The 20,566-nt window shown below is 38.7% G+C and overlaps 2 protein-coding genes across 4 annotated transcripts; one reads left to right on the forward strand and one right to left on the reverse strand.

The window, feature by feature from the left end:
- Nucleotides 1-2,472: 2,472 nt before the first annotated feature.
- LOC145218401 (membrane protein BRI3-like) lies at nt 2,473-6,200 on the reverse strand. Its single transcript, XM_080085814.1, has 4 exons — nt 4,028-6,200; nt 3,799-3,843; nt 3,204-3,321; nt 2,473-3,137 (listed from the first exon to the last, which is right to left on the reverse strand). The coding sequence occupies exons 1-4, from the start codon at nt 4,095-4,097 to the stop codon at nt 3,005-3,007; spliced, it is 366 nt and encodes a 121-aa protein (XP_079941940.1). The 5' UTR covers nt 4,098-6,200; the 3' UTR covers nt 2,473-3,004.
- Nucleotides 6,201-6,325: 125 nt separating this feature from the next.
- Nucleotides 6,326-20,144, forward strand: LOC145218382 (nuclear receptor ROR-beta-like). 3 transcript variants are annotated; one of them, XM_080085795.1, is made up of 12 exons: nt 6,326-6,391; nt 8,708-8,777; nt 12,238-12,323; nt 13,688-13,829; nt 14,941-15,079; nt 15,322-15,581; nt 15,693-15,814; nt 15,993-16,125; nt 16,896-17,003; nt 17,282-17,392; nt 17,675-17,790; nt 17,889-20,144. In XM_080085795.1, exons 2-12 carry the CDS (start codon nt 8,762-8,764, stop codon nt 18,609-18,611), a joined length of 1,956 nt encoding a protein of 651 aa, XP_079941921.1. In that variant the 5' UTR covers nt 6,326-6,391; nt 8,708-8,761; the 3' UTR covers nt 18,612-20,144. The 3 variants fall into 3 exon arrangements, with proteins under 3 accessions (XP_079941921.1, XP_079941928.1, XP_079941913.1); XM_080085802.1 differs by lacking the exon at nt 6,326-6,391 and adding an exon at nt 8,575-8,641; XM_080085787.1 differs by lacking the exons at nt 6,326-6,391; nt 8,708-8,777 and adding an exon at nt 10,983-11,622.
- Nucleotides 20,145-20,566: the final 422 nt, after the last annotated feature.

The following is a 20,566-nucleotide window of genomic DNA, read 5'->3' on the forward strand; positions in this document are numbered from 1 at the left end:
ACCCAATTTAAATGTTTAAAACCAATATGCAATATTTGATATTTTTTGAAATGAACACAGTCACAATATTTCAGTTAAAATTTGTAGATCAATACTAAATGACAAAAGATCTACACACTACTCAAGTACTCATAACTCAACCATCTTCTTATTTTTAGTTTTGCCGATGACAACAGGACAGCAATGTTTGCAATTACTTCCGCTTGCGGCGCTAACGATTTATTGGTGACTTCAGCGTTCTTTGCTTGAATGGTCTTGTCCTTGCTTTTAGCACCAGGGAAGTATTTGTTTATGGCAGCGGTACTTTACGAGAAATTATGACAAAGGAGTCAAATGCGGAACTAAACCTAAACCCGCAAACTCGTTTGAGCAGTAAGCACTTCGAATTCGTTGTTATGACCTTGGCGATTACAAAATGTTGCTTTATTTCAACAACATATGTGCGATATTTTTTTGTCGTTGCAGCTTGCCTTTTCATGGCAATGATCAAATTCCACAAGAACACAAAGTTTGCTACGATTCATTGAGTTGCGTGTATCAAAATGGTTGCAAAAAAGAAACCTGGCAACAAATTTTTGCTCATCAAATAGCAGAGGTCCGATTTTTCTTTGTGAAACGAGGGGCAACACATAAAGCAAATAATGTATTATGTAAAAAATGTAGGCCTACGAATCTTCTCAAAACGCAACAAAGGAAATTGGAAGTAATTTTGTAATTTCGCCGTCAAGCAATTAATTGGTCGAAACAGCGTTTTCTCAAACCACTAAAGAAGAATCGTAATCAAGCCTTATCTCAGGTCTCGCCGGCAAGTTTATACTGAGCTTTAGGTTTCGGTTAAAAAAAAGTTAAAAAAAATCCTCGTCCAACTTTCGAAACCATTAGCCTAAATAGCCTTAAGCGGTGCAAAAGGTTTAAGACAATTAGTGAACATTCGTGCAAGAAGTTAAATGGAAACGCATTGTAGCAAAATAAAATAATAGGGTCCGAGGTTTCTAAAAAGAAGACTTAAACGGTTCAGAAATCCTCCGGAAAACCTCGGTCCAACTTTCAATTTTGTTTCAAAGCACTTTTACGTTAATTGATGGTGCCTAGGAAACCGTTTTGTTTCGGTTTACTGTTGTAGAAATGCAATGTCTTCAAACTGTCCTTCATTAAACGACCTTTAGGCGCTTCATTTCTTACCTCTGATACTTGTCCTTTAAAATAATACCAAAATCGGCGGCCTTTATTACGAGTTCTGCCATGCTAAAGAAATTTGTCAAACGTATCAAGCATTACTTCATGTTGTCATAAAGCAAAAAAAAAACTCAGCCGACCTGGGTCACAAATCTCGAATAGCGGGCTGTATTTTGCCCCAGGTTCCAAGTAACACACCTATACTTGCAGGTTTAGCTGTGTTTTTTCCTTTTGAAAGCAGTTCACTACAAACTTGGAACTAAACTAGAAAGGTGGCTTTCAAATAGACTTCCATTTTATATATTGTAGGCCTATATCCTACTTACCCATTTAATATACACATAGGTTTTTTTTGCAAACAAAAACGAATGGGTCCTCACACGAGCGTTTTTGCGGACTTTTTTTAAATTCTAAGGGAAAAACTTTCAGAAAGCATTAAACCAACTTTAAAAGTTTTGTCCATATTCTTTTTGCATCATTATTGTCATATGACTACAAAAAACAGTAAATAAGAACGGGAAAAATACTTTTAATTTAATCTCATGCATTGACCTTGATATTGTCGTTCAAGGTCAGTTTTTAAACACAATTTTCCAAATGTGCGTGAAAACCTAATAAAACGACATAGCATTGCTGCGCAAAAACAACTGATTTCTTATCACCGAAACGATTGTCTCGTAAAACGTCTGTCCAAACGTCAGGCTGAGCACTCCCGCTCTGCATTTACCCGGCCTATTAGTAAACCAGTGAATTACTCCCTTGAGAGTTGAGACTTCTATCTGACTGACAGTGTACATATATTATAAGCTGTAAAAGTAACTATTTGGCGGATCAAGACAAAATTTTAAATACTAAACGAATAACCTACTGCATAAAAATGTTTAACATTTCAGCACATGTGAACCACTGGGTCGTCCGGGGTCAAACTTCACAAGAATCAAATTTGGATTAATAACTAAAATCTGTGCAAATTTGAATAAATTTAAAGCACTCTTTCTTGGCTAAACGTGTTTAACAAACCAGCGTTAGACAGAAACGAATACTTTTGGGGTTTAAGGGGTGAAAATGGCTAAATATTTTTTTAAGGTGCAAAATTCTTTAAAATCGCTTACATTGCACCAAACAACAAAGCATATAACTCCTAAATGAGGTACTTTAGTCAGTACAGCCGTTTTAAAATTTGTACGTTTTAGGGGCCTGTGGGTGAACCGCTGGGTCATTCGGGGTCAAATTTCAGATGGATCAAATTTGGATTAATAACTAACATCTGTGCAAATTTGAATAAACACAAAGTACTCTTTCTTGACCAAACACGTTTAACAAACCAGCCTTAGACAGACAAAAGAAAAAAATACGGACAAAAACAATATGTGTCCCCTTCACAAAAAAGGGGACCCATAATTAAGTTACAACAAAAATTTATTGCTGGTACACCCATTAGTGATCTGTTTAAATTTTTGTTAAACCAATAATTCCACCACACTTGACGATCGTGTAATGTTACATTAGACAATTATTGAACAGGGTGTTCCAAAAACAATGTTGTTGATATGAACAGTACATTCTGTTAGGTAAGAAAAGGCAATTATGTCTGATTAAAGGAAAGTACATTGAAAATAAATAAAGAAATCAGTTTGTACAGATTTGGTTTACTGGTGTAACAGGATACCCCCCAGATAACTTTTTGTAAACATTATTTAATTACCCAATGCCCATTATTTACAAAGTTTGAAAACTGTAACTACCAGGATTGGAAACATCATTCACAGTATGAAAAAATAACAAAACTCATTGACTGTTTTGAAAAATAAGAAACAAAACAAAAAAATCAACCGAATATTGCACCACAGTTAGGACATCTTCTTTGTTTCATAGCTAAGCAGCACAAAATGCCAATAGGAAAAAATAAGATGGCACAGCAAACACCCAAACAGGTATAGTCATCCTCCAAGACTCCAACTCTGTAAAAAAAAGTTTGTAATTTTCTACATCCAGCACATTTTACGCCTAAAACTTTTAACAGCTACCTGCAAGCTGGACATCCCCCAACAACAACAATAGGGGCTGTTGTTTGTTGTATTACTGTTGTTGTTCCCTGTGTGTAGGTATTGGTTCCGTACCCAGCAAGCAATGGTTGTTTATCACCTAATAACATGGGTTTAATTTTTTATAATTTATTAGCACAACACCTAAAAAAATCTATTTTGTGAAATAGGTACTTCCAGGTAATAAATTTTGTCATTTGGAATGTTATTACTATGACACAAGTACATAAGAATCAAGTAACAGAAAATGTTAGGATAAGACAACAAAAATAAATTGACGTGGATGGCAACCATAAGCCAAACATGTTTTCAATTACATAAAAAATTGTCATATTTAAAGATTTAAAAGATGAGTAAGGCTTTTAGACAAGACAAACATCAAATGGCATCATTGGCATAATAGCCATAAGCAGTGCTAATAAGTTAGAAAAAGATTGTGCCCAATCACACAAAACTATTTTGTTTCAGTTTAGTTTTAATGTCAGTTAGGAGTTTTGTGCTTATTTGTTTTGCAAGTGAACAAACACAAGGCACTGTACAGAGGGGTAAAACACAATAGACAGGATTGTATTCTTACTTGGATATGATTGATTGTAGTTTGGATATGATTGCTGGTTGTTACCTGAAAAACAAACACAGCTTTTAGTGGTATGGAAAGTTGGAAACATTCATGCCTGGCATGTCATTGCAAAGTTTGAGGCCTCAATGTCTGGTCAGTTGAATATGGATACCACAACATATAGCGTCAGTTAAATATGGGTATTATAAGCCCAATAAAAATCACCACAACATTAGGACTAATTTACCTTGTTGATAATACCCTTGTTGACTTGCTTGGTAAGGTGGAGGTGGTGCCTGTTGTTGCGGAGCTGACATTTTTATTCATCAGTATCTTAGACAGATTTTTCACATATAATACACCACAATATAACACTTTTACGAATCAACTTTTCTACAAAGTTTTGTCACACAAAATTAAACTACAGGAACAGGAAGTAGACAAACATTTCAGAACTTGAATTTCTCTCTTTTATGTGAACCAATACCTAAATGCAGGCTGCTTTTCATTGTTCGTTAAGCACTAAAACAACATCCGCAAGGTTCCCTTTATCTTTTTGTCGAACTCAATCTGCTTACGTTGTTTCGCGCTAGATCACATTGTTGCAAAAAGTGACGTCACAATCACGAGACCCGAAGTCCCGAACAAAACTGGTTTACAAACATTTGTTGGGCAACTCCAAGCTATAGATATCATACACAAAAAGTTGCGTCATAACGTTATTCGACATCAATATCTCAAGACATTGCTTCGTCAGTCAAGGCTTGTTGCTGATTACTTTGTGAGTCGGCGACTTAAATGAGACAGAAAACCTCCCAAACCAAATCGGCTCGGTTACTTGACTAGCTTCAATCACACACTTTATCGGCAGTCAACGAGAAGAAATACCTCCTAATATCAATCCAAAACAATTAGGTGTATAGCGCAATAGCTGAATATGACAGTTGGCGACTAGCCTACTGATTAACCCTACGGTGTTAACAATGTCAACCCAAAGACGGGGAATACGATTGTCGTTACATTGTCGGTAACTACCGTTTTTTACGACTTTCCAATACCAAGGTGTTTGTTTTGGGCTACCACCTTTTTTGTGTCGCTTTCTTTCTCGAAGTACAACGCACAAATTCGTTGTGTTTTAATTAGAGTTTTGTTTTTTACTTGCTTTTATGTTTTTTTTCCAGAATTTACGTGCATTTGTCCGGTTCTGTCCCCCATCCTACGTTAATGATTCAACCGTAACATTTCCAAGGTCCAAATGACTGAAAACTGTTCTATAGAACCGGTGCGAACCGGCTGAATCCCACCACTTGATGTATGCATCTACTTGTTTTACCGGTTTTGCAAAGAATCTGTAGGCCTAGTAGGCTACGTGTCTTTTTTCGACAAAAAGGGACTTTCAGATCGGTTTAGAAACCAAATTTCCATGGGACTTTTTACCATTGAACGGCCAGAAGTTATATATTTAAAAATATCGCGTCAACACAAAATCTTTATCCGCTGCCGCAATTTTCGACCCTCTGAAGATAACGAAAACGTTTTATTCGAAACTGTATTACAGGCAGGGAGTCGAACCGGAACTGAACCCGAACCCGCGAACCGGTTTGAGCGGTTAATTTCATTAAACCCGAACCGAACCCGAACCGCTAATTACGATTTTCTAAAAACCCGAACCGGAGTTGAACCTCATATTTTGTTTGGCGTTGGACCCGAACCGGAACCGAACCATTAAAAAATGCAGTCTGTTTAATATTTTGTGACTTTTTTTAAAAAAACAGCGCACTGAAGAATACTCGAGATAACTTATGGGGCGTGTCAAAAATAACAGTGCACAGGCAAAATTATTTTGGAGTTTGATGAGGCCAGGTAGATGTTGGCTAGAATTAAATTAAAACGAATAAAAATTTGAACCGGTTCAAAAACCGCAAACCGGTTCGGACCGGATAATTTGCCCAAACCGGAACAAAACCCGAACCCGAAAATATACATTTTTATAAACCTGAACCGAACCCGAACCCTTAAAAACAAAAACAAATGAACCCGAACCGAACCTGAACCCATATGACAAGCGGTTCGACTCCCTGATTACAGGTAATGTGATCAATAAGCAGCACGACATTTTTGTTTAATACTAAAAAAACACTAACCATACTCTTGTCTTGTATTCATAAAAAGTACATATTACCCTAAATGCAATTCCAAACTCCTAAGCAACGAGCACTTTTACGGAATAACTGGAGTGACGCAGGCCCTCTGGCGGCTGGGGCAAAGGCATTTTGCTGCTGCACTTTTGCACGCGCGTGGCTGGGGTTGCAATTGCATTTGATTTTCGCGCAATGCCAAGTGTATGCGAAACAAACTAGTATCACCACACGATAATTACCCTTATAGTATAAAAGGTGCGCCCAGGAAGGTATTTTCTTCTGTTTAGCGCTGGATTTTTATGCTGTTAACAAATAATTGAAGACAAATGAATCAATACAAATTCTGCGTTTAGCGTACTTAGGGTAAATGGGCTAACAATAAAGAAGCCTAATTAATCATATTTCCTAAGAAAAAATTGGCCATGAGATCAAGTGACTAAACCATATTTTGAAGCTTTCCAACAATACTGGTGAGTGGTACTGCATTTATGTTTGTTGCGAAATACTTATATACTGCATACATCTAAATGTATAAAATTTTTAGCTACCCCACATGGCTGTTAACTATAAATAACTGAATTCTGCAACAACAAGATGCAACTAACAAAAATATTACATAACCTATGCATTTAACCCTAATAACTGTGTTCCATTTATCTATTGTTTACCTTGTGGCAACGTATGTTGCAAGACAATTGTTTAAAATTATTCTTGTAAAAATAATACAGGTGTGAAAAAATCTTGTAATCATCTCATATTAATGCTTCGGGGTTTAGATTTTTTGCCCTTCAACAAGACATCTTAATGTTTGTTGTGCATTTTACTTGTGAAAATTGGATATTTTAAGGAATATTGGTACAACTTTCAGCCCAAAATTTGGGATATATATCATAGCTGTTTGGAAACAAAGGAAAAAATGCCTTCTTTATCTGTTTTTAAGACTGCAAGTTTATTTTTGTAGTTTTTATGGGAGACCAAGACTAGACAACCAGAAACCCCCCTCATAACTTCATTAAGAAATAAGTAATAGTTCGGCTTTAAAAGTGCAGAATAGTTTTTAAAACACCTTTCCAAAACATTACATTGTTTCTGTGTCACAAAAATTCCAACAAATAAAAATGAACCATTTTAGTCCAATGTAGAAGTGTTTTCCTACATAATTATGTTATAGTTTGGTGTTTAATCAAGTTAAAAATACATTATTCATTTGTTATATTTTTGACATAAACTCATTATATTTGCAAGATAGGGTTCTGTTTCTGTATCAAATAGTTCCCATGTAGAAAGATGTAGTGAGATCATAAGTTAGTTCATGGACTATACTTATCTTTGCATTTAATTGTCTACAATCCAAGCAGTTACCTGTGAGAAAAACAAATTTATGTTGGATAATTGCAAAAAATATGTTGGAAAATTTTGCTAGAATGGTTCACAAAACACTTTTCTACCATCTCTTGGAGTCTAAGTTGTTATGTTTAAAAGTATATTACATGTTTTTCTGGAGATTAGCATTTGAACATCGTACATAATGTACCAATTGAAAAAGCCATGCTGGATTGGTTACTTTAGTTCTAAAAAATAATAAAAAACTATTTTCCAAAACAATATTTTTGTTAGATACTTTTATTATTCACTTAATCTTTGATTTGGAAAGCCAACACACTAGACCAGGGGCGGGCCGGATCCGACGGGATTTTGAGCGGCCTGCAGACACTTTCTGGTCTTACATGATAATGTGTCCCGCAGCCACAGTCTGCCGCAATCCCACACTACTTGCTTACTACGTCAAATTATAGTTGTAAGTTGTAACAGACAGTAACGCTCCCCAATAGCAAAAAACTTTCCCGCCGTTGTTACCATTGCACCAAACATCTATTGTTACGACATAACCGCCAACCTTGTGTGTGGCCTGCTTTCACGGCTTCCTTTGTTTCCACACGTGTAGCCCAGTTAGTGTTTCAGCAGTATCTAAGTTCTGTGGTGTATGCATTAAATTTGCTGTGGTAAATAATTTTATGTTATATCAGTTAGATTGTTTGGACTGTTTTGTAATTGTGACTTTTTTGATTGTATTTGGTTTAGGACGTTTAGGTGGTCAAAAATCCGTTTTAAATCACTGGATAAATACGCGATTAATGTATCGATTCGGGAATCCGGCCCGCCAAGTACTTCATTTTCCCATATCAGGCCCGCCGACTGGAGAAGTTGCCCGCCCCTGCACTAGACCAATCTTGGCTTTTTTAAATATTGTTTTGAGAACCCAAAGTGCTAAAAATGCATGCAAGGTTTAACTTGTGTGGCTAATGCTAAATGCAACAATGATATATCCCCAGATGAAATAAGCCCAATCAGTTTAAAAAGATATTTCTTTTTACAAATTACATAATTTACAATGCAAGATGAAAACAAAAGTCAAGGTAAACAATTTACCTCTGATTACCTGCTGTATAGGTTAATGATGTAATGTTTCAGCTATGAGTGTGGAGTCAAGCAGTATATGTTTTGTATGAACAATACACATATATACTGGACATCCTGTATGGGTTAACAATTGGCTTGCTGATGTTACCTCTTAAAGCCACTGAACGCATTCATCAGTTTACAGGAAAATTCTTGGGCTGGAATACACATACCTTGTGAAGCAACCTAAAGGACAATAGACGTGTTACACCAATGGTTGAAGACAGATAAAATAAAATAAGGCAGTGTAAAGTTTTATTGTGAGTGTAAAAAAACTATATTGTAGCTAGGAGCAGATAAATGACATGAGCATTTCTGCTTTTTAGGATCTTCATGTTGTCAGATGCTTGCAAAAAAGACTGATAGTGCCCCTGTAAGAGATGAAGACTGCAAAAGGTGTGTAACTTTATTGTTTGTATTTTTGTTAACATTATTTATTCATGCAAAAATAGGTAAAAAAAGAAGTCTAATTTTTAATTCTTAGACAAGCTTAATCCATTGCATTAAGTTGTCATTACTAAAAATCCTCATGATTTTATCTTTGACATATTTTTTCTTTATCAAAATCTAAATAAGACAGCCATATTTTGTCAAATAAATGCAACATTTGAGTGCAGTTTGTAAGTGCTATTTATGACATGTACAAAATACTCTCAGTCAGCTTGTGCATTTTTGAATCATCATGCAATTCAATATACATGGCCACTAATCAGTAAAAAAAGTAACAACTATTTACATCAGTGTTGCTGCTTATAAAACAACAACAATACAACAAGGTTCACCAATACTGTGAGGCCTAAATGTACATTTTTAAGGATCTTTACTTACCACTCGTTTTACCTATCAAGCCGCCAATGTGAAAAACGACCGAAATTGTAGTTTTTTTCACACAAATCAAGTACACGTTAATGCAATACCGACTCTGGGCAAACGATGCTAAACATTGAAATGACAATGGGTGTTTGACACAAGATCATGCAAAGAAGTCCTCTGTGACAGGTACACTGTAACGGTGGGCAGTAGTTTACCATGTTGCATTGTATTTGAAACATTCAAACAAAGTTATTCACAATTCACATACTCACGCCGGCATCACGGTTGGAGAGCAGACATCACTTGGGCGATAATGAACGCGCGTTGGTGAGATGACAACGAGAGGTGTGCTTGCCCAGCGCCATATTCACCACTTCGTCTTCACACAAACCACCACGTGCGTTTTCAAGCGCCGGTTTGGAGAAAGGAAGCAAACAAAAGAAAAGAGAAAGGACCACGTGAATGGGCATCGCTGGCCAAAACACACTGTCCACATGCGGGTGTTCTTTGGTTGCTTTCGGACGTGCAGCTGTTTTTCCCTTTTTACTTTTGGTAGGTTTGGTCTTCTCTGACCCACTTATAGTTGCTACGCAATGAACATCGATGATACACGAAACCTACCTTTGCCCAAACGACTACGCAGTCCCAATTTTGTGTTCCGGTGACTAATTTGCGGGCAAGAGCTGAAGTTGTATCTCACGTGCGTCATATACACACGTAGTTAGCCGAAAAGAAGACAAGTTTAATTTTGCTATCAGATCTAAAGAGGTTGCGTGGCAGCGTAAGGTTTGGAAGAGCTTAGTATGATGTGCAGGATAGAATAGAACAGATAAAGCATCAATGGTATTGCAGATGGCAAATCAACGATTTCCGCATTGTGTTTTAAACGTTTGTTGGTCAGCATGCATTGGGCGAGGCTTATGTGAGGATCGGAAATAGGTACCTGACAGCTTGGATGTTTCCGTATATTGTCTCATAAGAGATGACCACAATTCTTTAGTGGATGTCGACATTCACGCATCGACACAAAATATTATTGCAACACTAAAAATCCTCGCTAAAGCTTTTCAATTATTGCTTAATAAACACTTTACTAGGCATTTTTTACAACAACAAGTTACTTTCCGAAGATAAGATTATTTATTTACGCATGCGTTGTGTTTGGAATCGTTTTGATGCGTTTAGTCTCAAAATATCTTAAAATTCTTCACAAAATAACGAAATCGGTTAACATTAGTGCGATCTTAGAAGTAGATTGCTTCAACTTTTAACTGATCATGACTTTCGTTAGCATCAGCGATTGCTCAAACGTTTGCAATTAAAGTATAAATGTATTAGGTTATATTAATGTTTTCAAATCAAATCGGCAGTACTTCTGAAAACACGTGTTGTTTTCGGACAGGAAATATCAAATAATATTTAAGTTGTTTCTCAAATTGTTGGAGCGGGATGTAAGGTGTTTTTCCATCCTTTTGAAACGACTCGATTTCAGCGGGTTTGTTTGCTTTTTGCGCGTTGCACAGGTTGCGATCGGACGTAGCCAATTAGTAGATAAATGCCGAACGCAGACGCTAATTTTCATCCCTCTGACCACCGCGGTCTTTGTTCGAGGGTGCAAGACTTCACAATGATTCCATGTTAGTTGCTGTAACGTTATCAACGAGGCAGGGCCTGTATAGATTAGTAAAGCATTTCAGCATTGAAAGAAACATATTACAGTGTTTGATGGTTGCTTAGTTTTTTAACGAATATGAAATCTTGTGTATTTGCTCATTTATCAGTGAAGATATTCATACGTTTGGAAATGTTGTGTTGCAGCAATTAGGTTTCATATACTCGTTCAAAAGTTAAAAAGATTTTCTAATTTGGTTACACATTCGAGATCTTCTTGTACTCATCTCTTTGCTACCTTCCTGCTATGCTTTCGGGTTGTGTCAGATTTAGATGAACAACATTGAGTTTTCTGACCGTGGAATGGCTACCTCACGACACGGTGACCTTCTCAGGTGCCGCGACTACACCGACGCTCCGTTTGCCCCAGTTCTTACTCAGCACCCTTCGCCTATCGATATGTTATCGCCCAATTACGGCAATCTCCATCAGCAGCAGATACAAGCAGCGGAGCACATGACCGCCACCACTGCATCCTACCAAGCCTTGTCTTACGCTCACCAAGAGCACGCACATCTTCAGCATGGGTCATTCGTACCCTTAAGCGAACACGAGCCTACGGAAAATATTCAACCTGGTTTGAACAGTCGCGCTTACGCCGAAAACTTGGTGAACTTTCAGGGTTACGGTAACCACGCTAGTGGCGTTGATGCACAGGGCGAAAACGGCTGGATTGAGACCAACCAAGTGGCCCCAACTCGGCCCAGTTATGAAGAATTAAGATGGAGGGATTCATACAGAAATGTTCCGGCGCGTGGTAAGAAATTTCGAGAAGTCGATTCGATTTTATATCGCCACGACGGCGTTATCGCTCAGCAAAGGGGCAGTGCCATCGTAGGTGTTGTCGTAAATTGCTGATTCCTCTGCCCGGGGTCAGATGAGTCCATTTCGACGGAAAGCGTTGGGACTCATCGGTTCAAATGATGTCGGAGTAGTTTGAAACTCTTGTATGTTTTGTCGGTCTTTTTGCACTTTTGAACAACGTGTGAACATTCCGATGGAGCGCACCGGCGAAAACATTTGCTCTCGAATCCTTATCGCTCGGGTTACGGATTAAAGCATAACTAGTTAGACTAGAAATCCTCTTATAAATCTAAACAAATGGGATTTTTTTGAAACACAACACCTATTGTTTTGTTCGTGAAATTTCTTTGCAGCAAAAAATCTTTTTGCTATTAACTTAAATGTTCAAACAAACTGTGTTTTCGTGAAATTCGATCTCGTCGCTTTTGTAGGAAGCGCAAATTTAAGAACACTAATTTGCGTCTAAATTACGGAGGTACGGTTTCCTATTTCCGAATTTCCGATCGTTTGTTACATTGTTAAAAAGCGTACCTGTAAATTGTTAAAATATGTTAAATTTTTTTTACAGCCCAAATCGAAATTATCCCCTGCAAAGTATGTGGAGACAAATCATCTGGAATTCATTACGGCGTCATAACATGTGAAGGGTGCAAGGTAATATTTCCTCAGTGTATTTTCCCGATATGTGTTGTTTAAAAATGTAACATATGAACTGATGTTGTTTATAAGCTTTATCTTATTTCTATTTAGTTTGGGCTTTGAAGTAAACAGTTTCAAGTTTGTTATCAAAATCATTGACAGGTTTTCAAACATCGGGCCAAAATCGTGGCTGGGTCCTTCGCCATCCGCCGAGCGCCGACCCACTAACCTAGTTTCGGCCCTTGTGTAATTTTTGCCGGTTAAAGGTGGTTGATTGTCTGCGCTAAAGTATCCCTTGTTCACTGTCAGCTATCCCTTGTTTACCATCAGCTGTTCCCTGTTCCCGCGCCGTGGTATCACACTGATTCCAGTTACGCCAATAGTATCTCTTGCGTCTTCTTAGCTGGAGATCATTGTTGTATTGATACGTCTCGTTTTCACGTCCGCTCAGGGCGTCAAAATCGCTGCATGGAAGCGAATTCTCGCAGCCTCGTCGCCTTCTGTCTTGCCTTGACGCCGACCTGAAGCGCAATGTCCCGCTACGTTAAGCAATTTTCACCGTTAAATTTGTTGCCTCCCGATTTTGCGAGCAGATGGGAATGTGAAGTCACATTTCATCGTTAGTTGCACGTTTTCCACTTCGGTTTTATACAAATAATTTCCAGAGTATTAAAAACTACTAACAATACCAAAACGACGCTAAGTAATTCTAATTGGTGAAATATTAGGTTCGTTTGGTAATGTTTACCGGTATCAGTAACTGTGGGCGCTTATATCCCATTGTAATTCTTTAAATGTTTTGCATTTGGAATAAAAAATAAATAAATAAAGTTCGCGGAAACAGTACCTGGGAACTTATGTAATTTTTGCCTCAAGGCATAAAACAATTAGCGTATTGTTAATTGGGAGAGTATAAAGTGCAATGATATTTATATTCAAACATTGTAACTGGTTTTCAAAGTTTTACTTCGTTAAGAATAATGTGGTGGTGTTCCTAAATTTCAATGCTTGGGAAAGCTGACATTTTGTCAACGGTTGAGAAGGCTTATACCTAGACTATTTGCATTCATTTTAAATTCGTGGTTACGATTATTTTCGCATCGATTTAGGCACTAACAACGTATAGAGCTGTTAATGAATCATATGTCACCGCTCACATACAAGTTAAACATTTTTTCCGGAAGCCTGTCCCAAATATGAAGTTGTATTCTCGCTGTACACTCATCATGCAACATGCGTTTATGACTAAGTTTGCCCTAGAAAGCCAAACACCAATAGCTTCCCACCTCTAATACTGTAACAAGAGCGTTACGTATACACTACACCTGTTAATTTTTTCATGCTTTATGGTATTGTATTTTTAACAAGTGTTATTTTAGGGTTTCTTTCGCCGCAGTCAACAGAACAATTATGCCTATACCTGCCCTCGGCATGGAAACTGCATTATTGACCGCACCAACAGAAATAGATGCCAACATTGCCGATTGCAGAAGTGTCTTCGCGCTGGAATGTCAAAAGATGGTGAGAACCTAATTAAATATACTAACTTGAAATTTATTTATTAAAAAATCCGCTGGTATCGCTTTTGCCGGCAAAAAGTTATGCATAGCCACTGTATTGCTAGAGTCTTGGAAAAATTCGTGTAGAAAGTAGAAAGGAGTGCCTTTACGTCGTAAAAATGTTGGCATGGTAGGAACATGTTTTGGCACTTCGTTGCCAGACACAGTCCTGCAGAAACAAATTGGTGTGTGCCTTTTCTCTTGGCTTTGGTTAGCAATGCGATAACCGCAATGTACAAACACTGCAGCGTAATTCGTGCGTGGATTTTTGGGATTATAACGGCGCTGAGATTGAGTTACCTGTGTCTGTCGCTTGATTAAGTTTGCTCTGTGCCAAGGAAATAGGTCGCGGCGCCAACCACCGTTAAATCTACGAGTGGCGATTCTGTTTGCTTATCCGCCCCGTCACTTGACTTTACTGTGAACCTCGCTACGGCTTTTCATAGCGCTTGTAAACCCGTACTGCCGGACCATCCCTTCGCTTGTTTACACATTTTTTGGGCGAAACATGTCTGCTAGTGACGTCATAATGCTAGCCAGGGCCTGGACATCCTGCATACCCAACGTTTGTTTGTTTCTAATTTAACAAAGAAATGGTTAGGAACGCTATACACGGATCTGTTCATAAGTTTAATGAGGAAAATAACGGCCCAAATAGACGCAAAAAGCGACAAGTTTTATTATTTAAACGTTTCGGCGAATGCACATGCAATCATCAGTGATTATTGAAGATATCGCTTTTTACGTCTATTTAGGCTGTTATTTTTCTCATTAAAGAAATTTGGTACCAACTTTAAGCATAACTGACTTAGGTTTGTAAACAGCGTTTTCATACCCAGTTCACCCGAATTAGATTAAATCAGTGTTACGCCTTCCTAGTAAGTTCCAATGTTACGTAACTTCAGACTTTACACTTTACACGTGCTATAAAGCTTGTATGCTGTGGTAATGTTCGCTGTTGCCGATTTATGAGCGACAACATTTTTGCTCAACTCCGAAACACGAGATGAAATAGATTTGCAACTTTGCATTGTGTGCTTTTTCGTGTTTTACAACTTGCCTACAACTCGCAGCCGTGAAGTTTGGTCGAATGTCGAAGAAACAACGAGACCGCTTGTACCTGGAAGTGCTGAAGCAGCAGCAGATTCGTGCGAGCCAATCTCAAGAGCCTGAGGTCTATAACACAAACACCAACATACCCACAACACACAGGTATGCAACAACGAAATATCACGGCCTGTTTCCCGTCAGCAGGTTGAGTGCTTTATCTTTAGCTAGTTATATAAAGGTTGTTTTTTTCTGATTGTAATCGTATCAAAACTTGCTGACGACATTCATTTTGAATTAAGGTTGTTTTTTGTGACTTCTTACTTAAGGCGCTTTGAAAGTTGTTTTTATTCAATCTATGGGGGCATTTAATCCTAACTCAAATCTAAAACTTGTTTTTTTATTAGTTCCCACGCTGTGCCCAACCCTTCTCCATACTACACCGGTTCTGACGTCGCTAACGGTGACGTCATATCGCCATTCAACCATTCACCGCCCTCCGCTCAATCCACGCCAACATCCGAGATCACAGTGAAAACCGAACCGGGTTTAGAGTCACGTGGTTCCAGCCTAACTCCGTCACCCACTAACAAGTATCCAGACCACAACGAAACGAACAAACCGTTCCCTCATGGCACAATGGAAGATTTCCCTTATCCAACGATAGGTGAGTGTTGTGAAGAAAAGAAAATGATTTGCTTAGCAATTATATGCAGCTACGGTTGCACTTGTGTAAGTAAGCACACGCAATGTATTAATAACATATTTTTGATCGCAGAACATTTAGTTCGCAATGTATGTGAGGCTTATTACAAGACCTGCCAATACACACTCGCCGAACTGCAGGCTTTTATGCAACAAACTTCGTCCAACGACGACCTGATGCGCTACAATTCCATGGTAAGTTATTTTCTTGATATGTGTTCTGTGTGGCTTGGACCTAGCGCATTGTATTATGACGTCAGACATGGGTGACGTCATATGACGTCACGTAACAGTAAATTGGGGGAGGGGGATTTTTTTAAAAATTAAATGTTGTATATTAGACGTTTTGCTTATGGTTTCTTTTTTGTCGCAGAGCCAAGAATCAATGTGGGGTCTGTGTGCGGGCAAGTTGACAATGGCCATTCAGCATGTTGTCGAGTTCGCCAAACACATTCACGGCTTTATGACCCTCGACCAGCATGATCAGATTATTCTCCTCAAAGCAGGTTGGTTGACATACCTATTAGTTTACATATATACCACATCTTGTACATCTAAATAATTCAACCTTCGTATATTGTATGAAAGTTTATGAAAAAAAATCACTTGAGTTTGTTCTAAATTAAAAAAATGAGCTTTTGACTAGTGATGTACCGAATCGGCTAAATTTCGATTCGGCCGAAACCGAATATTCGGTGGTTTTGCCGAATAAATTCGGCCGAATCAACCGAATTATTTATGACGTCACGCGAAGTCGTACTCTACGCGTTTGACATGAAAAAATGTTTATCTACCAGGCAACTAGTGCAGGATAGTTGTGTTTCGTCCTCATTTTCGTTCTGGGGTTTAAATTGCCTCAAGCGTGATTGGCAACCTGCCAATGAATTACTAATTTCTTGACCACAGCGTGAAAAACGATAATGTGTTGAAAAAGATAAACAGAGACGCGATTTTCGTTATGTTTGGGCTTTTGAAAGATTGCGTGGTACCTTGATAAGCAGAAAAGACACGTTTAACGCTTTAAACTTTGTGTTCGTAAAAGATTCGGTTTCGGCCGAATCGCAACAAATTATTCGGCCGAAACCGAATCTTTGAAAAAATGACCGATTCGGCCGAATAAATTCGGCAAACCGAATAAACGGTACATCTCTACTTTTGACCAGTGGTTTTCTAAAGTATTGATCTCACCTTGCCAACGAATTTAGCTGTTTTCACTCACTTTTTTATCTTTCCATACTATTCTCCAGTTAGGTTATAATTTTCATTTTCTGTTTAGGTTGTCTCGAAATAGTGATGGTTCGCATGTCTCGAGCATTTAACAGCAACAGCTCAACTGTGTTCTTTGATGACAAATATACGCCTATAGAAACCTTCAGAAAATTGGGTAAGCTTATTCACAACCAACCAGACATTTGGATATGGTTTGAAAGTGTATGCGATGCTTCTTTACTTTTGTATACCCTTACAACAGTTTGATGAAGAGTCCAACTATAGACTGGTACTTTAAGAGCTGGTATAGACAAAACATACTATTTCTTCAATTATTCTAATCTACAAGAGTAAAGACTTGCGGACACAATACTTGTGACCACTGAACAGAATATGTTTTTACTTAATCAATATATGAACCGTACTGAAAACCGTTACTACGTTTTTCTTCAGGCTGCGATGATTTGGTGTCAGGCTTATTTCAGCTTTCACATGACCTGAACGACTTGAAACTGACTGAAGACGAAATTGCTCTTTTCACTTGCGCTGTCCTGATAACTGGAGGTAAAAAGAATATTAGGGCTACCTGAGCGAATATCCGAGTACTAGGGACTGTTTCAAATAAATGATTTATGCAGTTATACCGAAATTTACCGAATAACACATAATAATCAGTCCTATACACGTCATGTATGTGTTACGTCGCATCAGCCGTCGCATGTTTTGGCACTCGGCACTTATAGTTGTTGCCCCTGAACAGTGTCTTAATAACAACTTACAGTGGTGAAACTTTGTCGAGCATTTAACAACAACGTAGGCATTAACATCACGATTCTTCATTTGTAGATCGTCGAGGGCTCCGTGAGCCAGCCAGATTAAATGCTTTGCAGTCTGTCATACTTGGTGCCCTGCAAAACCGATTTCGTGAAACTCACGTGGACAACTCTTCCATCGTTCGTCAGGTAAAGGCCAATATATTACATGCAGAAAATATAAGTTAATTTTAAGCCACGCCATTGACTTCATTCCGACCTATTGAAAAATTGTTTTTTGTTTGCAGCTTTTGGTTCACATGAACACTCTGAGGGAATTGTCAGACCTCCATTCCAAGCACTTCTTCCGAGCACGCCAGGAACTTCACAACATTGATGCCAGTCTTCCTCCACTGTACAAGGAACTCTTTCTCTGCGACGACTCGGCCCTGCACCAAAACAACCACATGGGGCGCTATCACAACCCACGTGACCTTCACAGAGACGGCAGAGGCGCAAATCACATGACCGACGATGACGTAACCCCGGTAGAATCGATTTCACCTCAGTATTTGGATTCGAAGAACTCGTCCGAAGTGGGGTCAAATGCTAGTTCCGGATCGGCAGTGGATAGTGGCTGTGTGTTGCTGGCAGGCTCCACCGGTCCGGATTTATTTCAACCGGGCACGAGTCGTAGTTCATCGACGTCTTCCGTAAGCAGCAGTGGAACCGCGCCACTGGGCAACCTGAGCTGTGAAGAGATATCACCGATGCTGCCCGACACGAAACCTTTGGACATCGTGCAAGGCAACCAGCTCAACTTGGATGACTCTCTGCAACGGCGCCGTCTAGCGGAGGCGGAAAGACTCCTTGAAGCTGCAATACACGAGCAACAAGCTTCCATGGCGCAGCCTACCTCCTATCCCCTGCAAATGACTATGCTTGCGCACAGTCAGCAGGCCAACAGCATTCATCGCCATACTGCAGCCGGAGATGCTGCACTTGGGGGAATTCCCCACCTTTCCATATGAAGCAGCGTGATTTAAGTTTATTTATGATTTTCGTTCCTGAGAATAGTCCAGATGTGCTTGGACCCATTACGCGTGTACAGATCGCCGCCCACAGTGCATAAGCAGTGGATTAGATTTTAGACATCTAAAATTGCTTGACGCTTCTTGTAGTTGAGTGGTGCTCTAGCTATTTTACTTTACACCATATTATAGTTACTGTCGCAGTTTTGTTTCCTCCAGCACTTCGCGTTCTGCAAATCAAGTGGTACATCTCACTAGCCCTTTTGTGTGTAGAAAACAAGTAGCAACACCATGTGTAAAAATGAATAACCACGACAGTTAGTATTTTGCCTCTGCACTATCGGCTGAATACAATCCTTTTGTTTGTCTCATTATCATTATTCTTCATACGTACATTATTCGGTGGTGTTTTAGTTCCAGTTGGTTTGCTACCTCCGGAAAACCTCCATTTAAAAATCTCATTCTGAGCCTTTTTTGCGTCTTTTCGTAGCAAAACGTATTTTTAAGGTTTGCCAAAAATGCCTCACGAAGATTCCGTCCACAACGTATTTTTTCTGTACATTTTTTGCTTCTTTTTTGCTATGCCAAACGTCATGCATAAACCACTTATGGCAGAACATATCAAATAACCTTCTGCAAACATCGGGTTTGCTTCGGCCGGTTTTTATTGTTGTACACATATAGCTACCAACATATCCATGTAATTAACCCTCAGGATGTACATGCTAAATCAAGATTTTATAAGTTTTTTGGAAAAAGGTAAATAACACTATAAGAATTCGGGTCACTGTGATTTCTATTGCGAAAGTCAATCCCCTCGCTCCGTCCCATTCATTCGACAGATTCGGTGACTGCCTCGCTTGCTTATAACATGTTTAACATGCGCTTCACGACCAAAAAACAGGTGTTTTCGCTGCTCTGCCTCATACCCGCCTAATCCTCGTGCTTTGACAAACGTGTTTATAAGTTTAGACGAAAAACCAATTTTTCACGATCAACTCTGCACCTCTACCATGCGTGAAAAGTGGGAATATTTTATTTACGCAGAAGTTGGTTTACAGCCCCTTACTTGCTATCCAGGAGCATACGTATGTTTGATTTTCATACTCTTATTAAATGGAACAAGCGCGACATTGGTCCACCTTATGTAATACAATCAAGGGAAGTCCTTTCTAACGTAATTCTCCCTTGCGTTTGTTTGATATTGAGCCATACCTCCCACTGTCCCTTCACCCACAGTATTCTTGCCATTGCCAGTAACCGGAATGTATCGCAGTACCTCACAGACTCTCACTTGCTATGGATTTTTTATTTTCCCTTTTTGTCGCGCCTCCCGCTGTTGTATTTTGTAAATTTTAATTTTCTGTTGCGTTTCATTTTCCTTCCATGCGTGGACGGTCTGCTCGCAGTAGTTGTGATACCGTTTCTTTCTATATTGACCGTCGCGCTTTCAACCACAACGTTTAATGTATGCTGCTCTATGGCTGTATGTATTTGGATCCGCGAATGATTGAATAAATAACAGCCATTAAACTTATTGTTTGTGGATTGAAAGTTTTCAAAGCCCCAAAAACGGTACGTTTGCTTGAATCATATAAATTAGTGGTTCGCAGGCTTTCTAGGACCCTCTTTAGCAATTGATCAGGCCAGCCTACACCCAAGTGAAAGAGCTCTAAATATACAGTTAGGTTGTATATTTTCTTCTTCTGGGTTAAACTTAAAATAATGCACAGTACCCTAAAAAATATTTAATATTGAGGGTATTCAGTCAGTATTTTGAAAACTTTAAAAAGCTTCCAGTATTGTTGTAATCAAGACCTCTAGTCTATAGTCTAGAATCATCTCACGGACCATTAGAATCCTATAGGTTGAATAGCACCGCTTCAAATAAACAGCACAAATCTCATCCATGGGTTGATACATGTGTTGCCTTTGGACTGAGATGAAAGAGTATT

The sequence above is a fragment of the Phallusia mammillata genome, chromosome 1 (assembly GCF_965637545.1).
Source record: "Phallusia mammillata chromosome 1, kaPhaMamm4.hap1.1, whole genome shotgun sequence".
NCBI lineage: Eukaryota > Metazoa > Chordata > Ascidiacea > Phlebobranchia > Ascidiidae > Phallusia > Phallusia mammillata.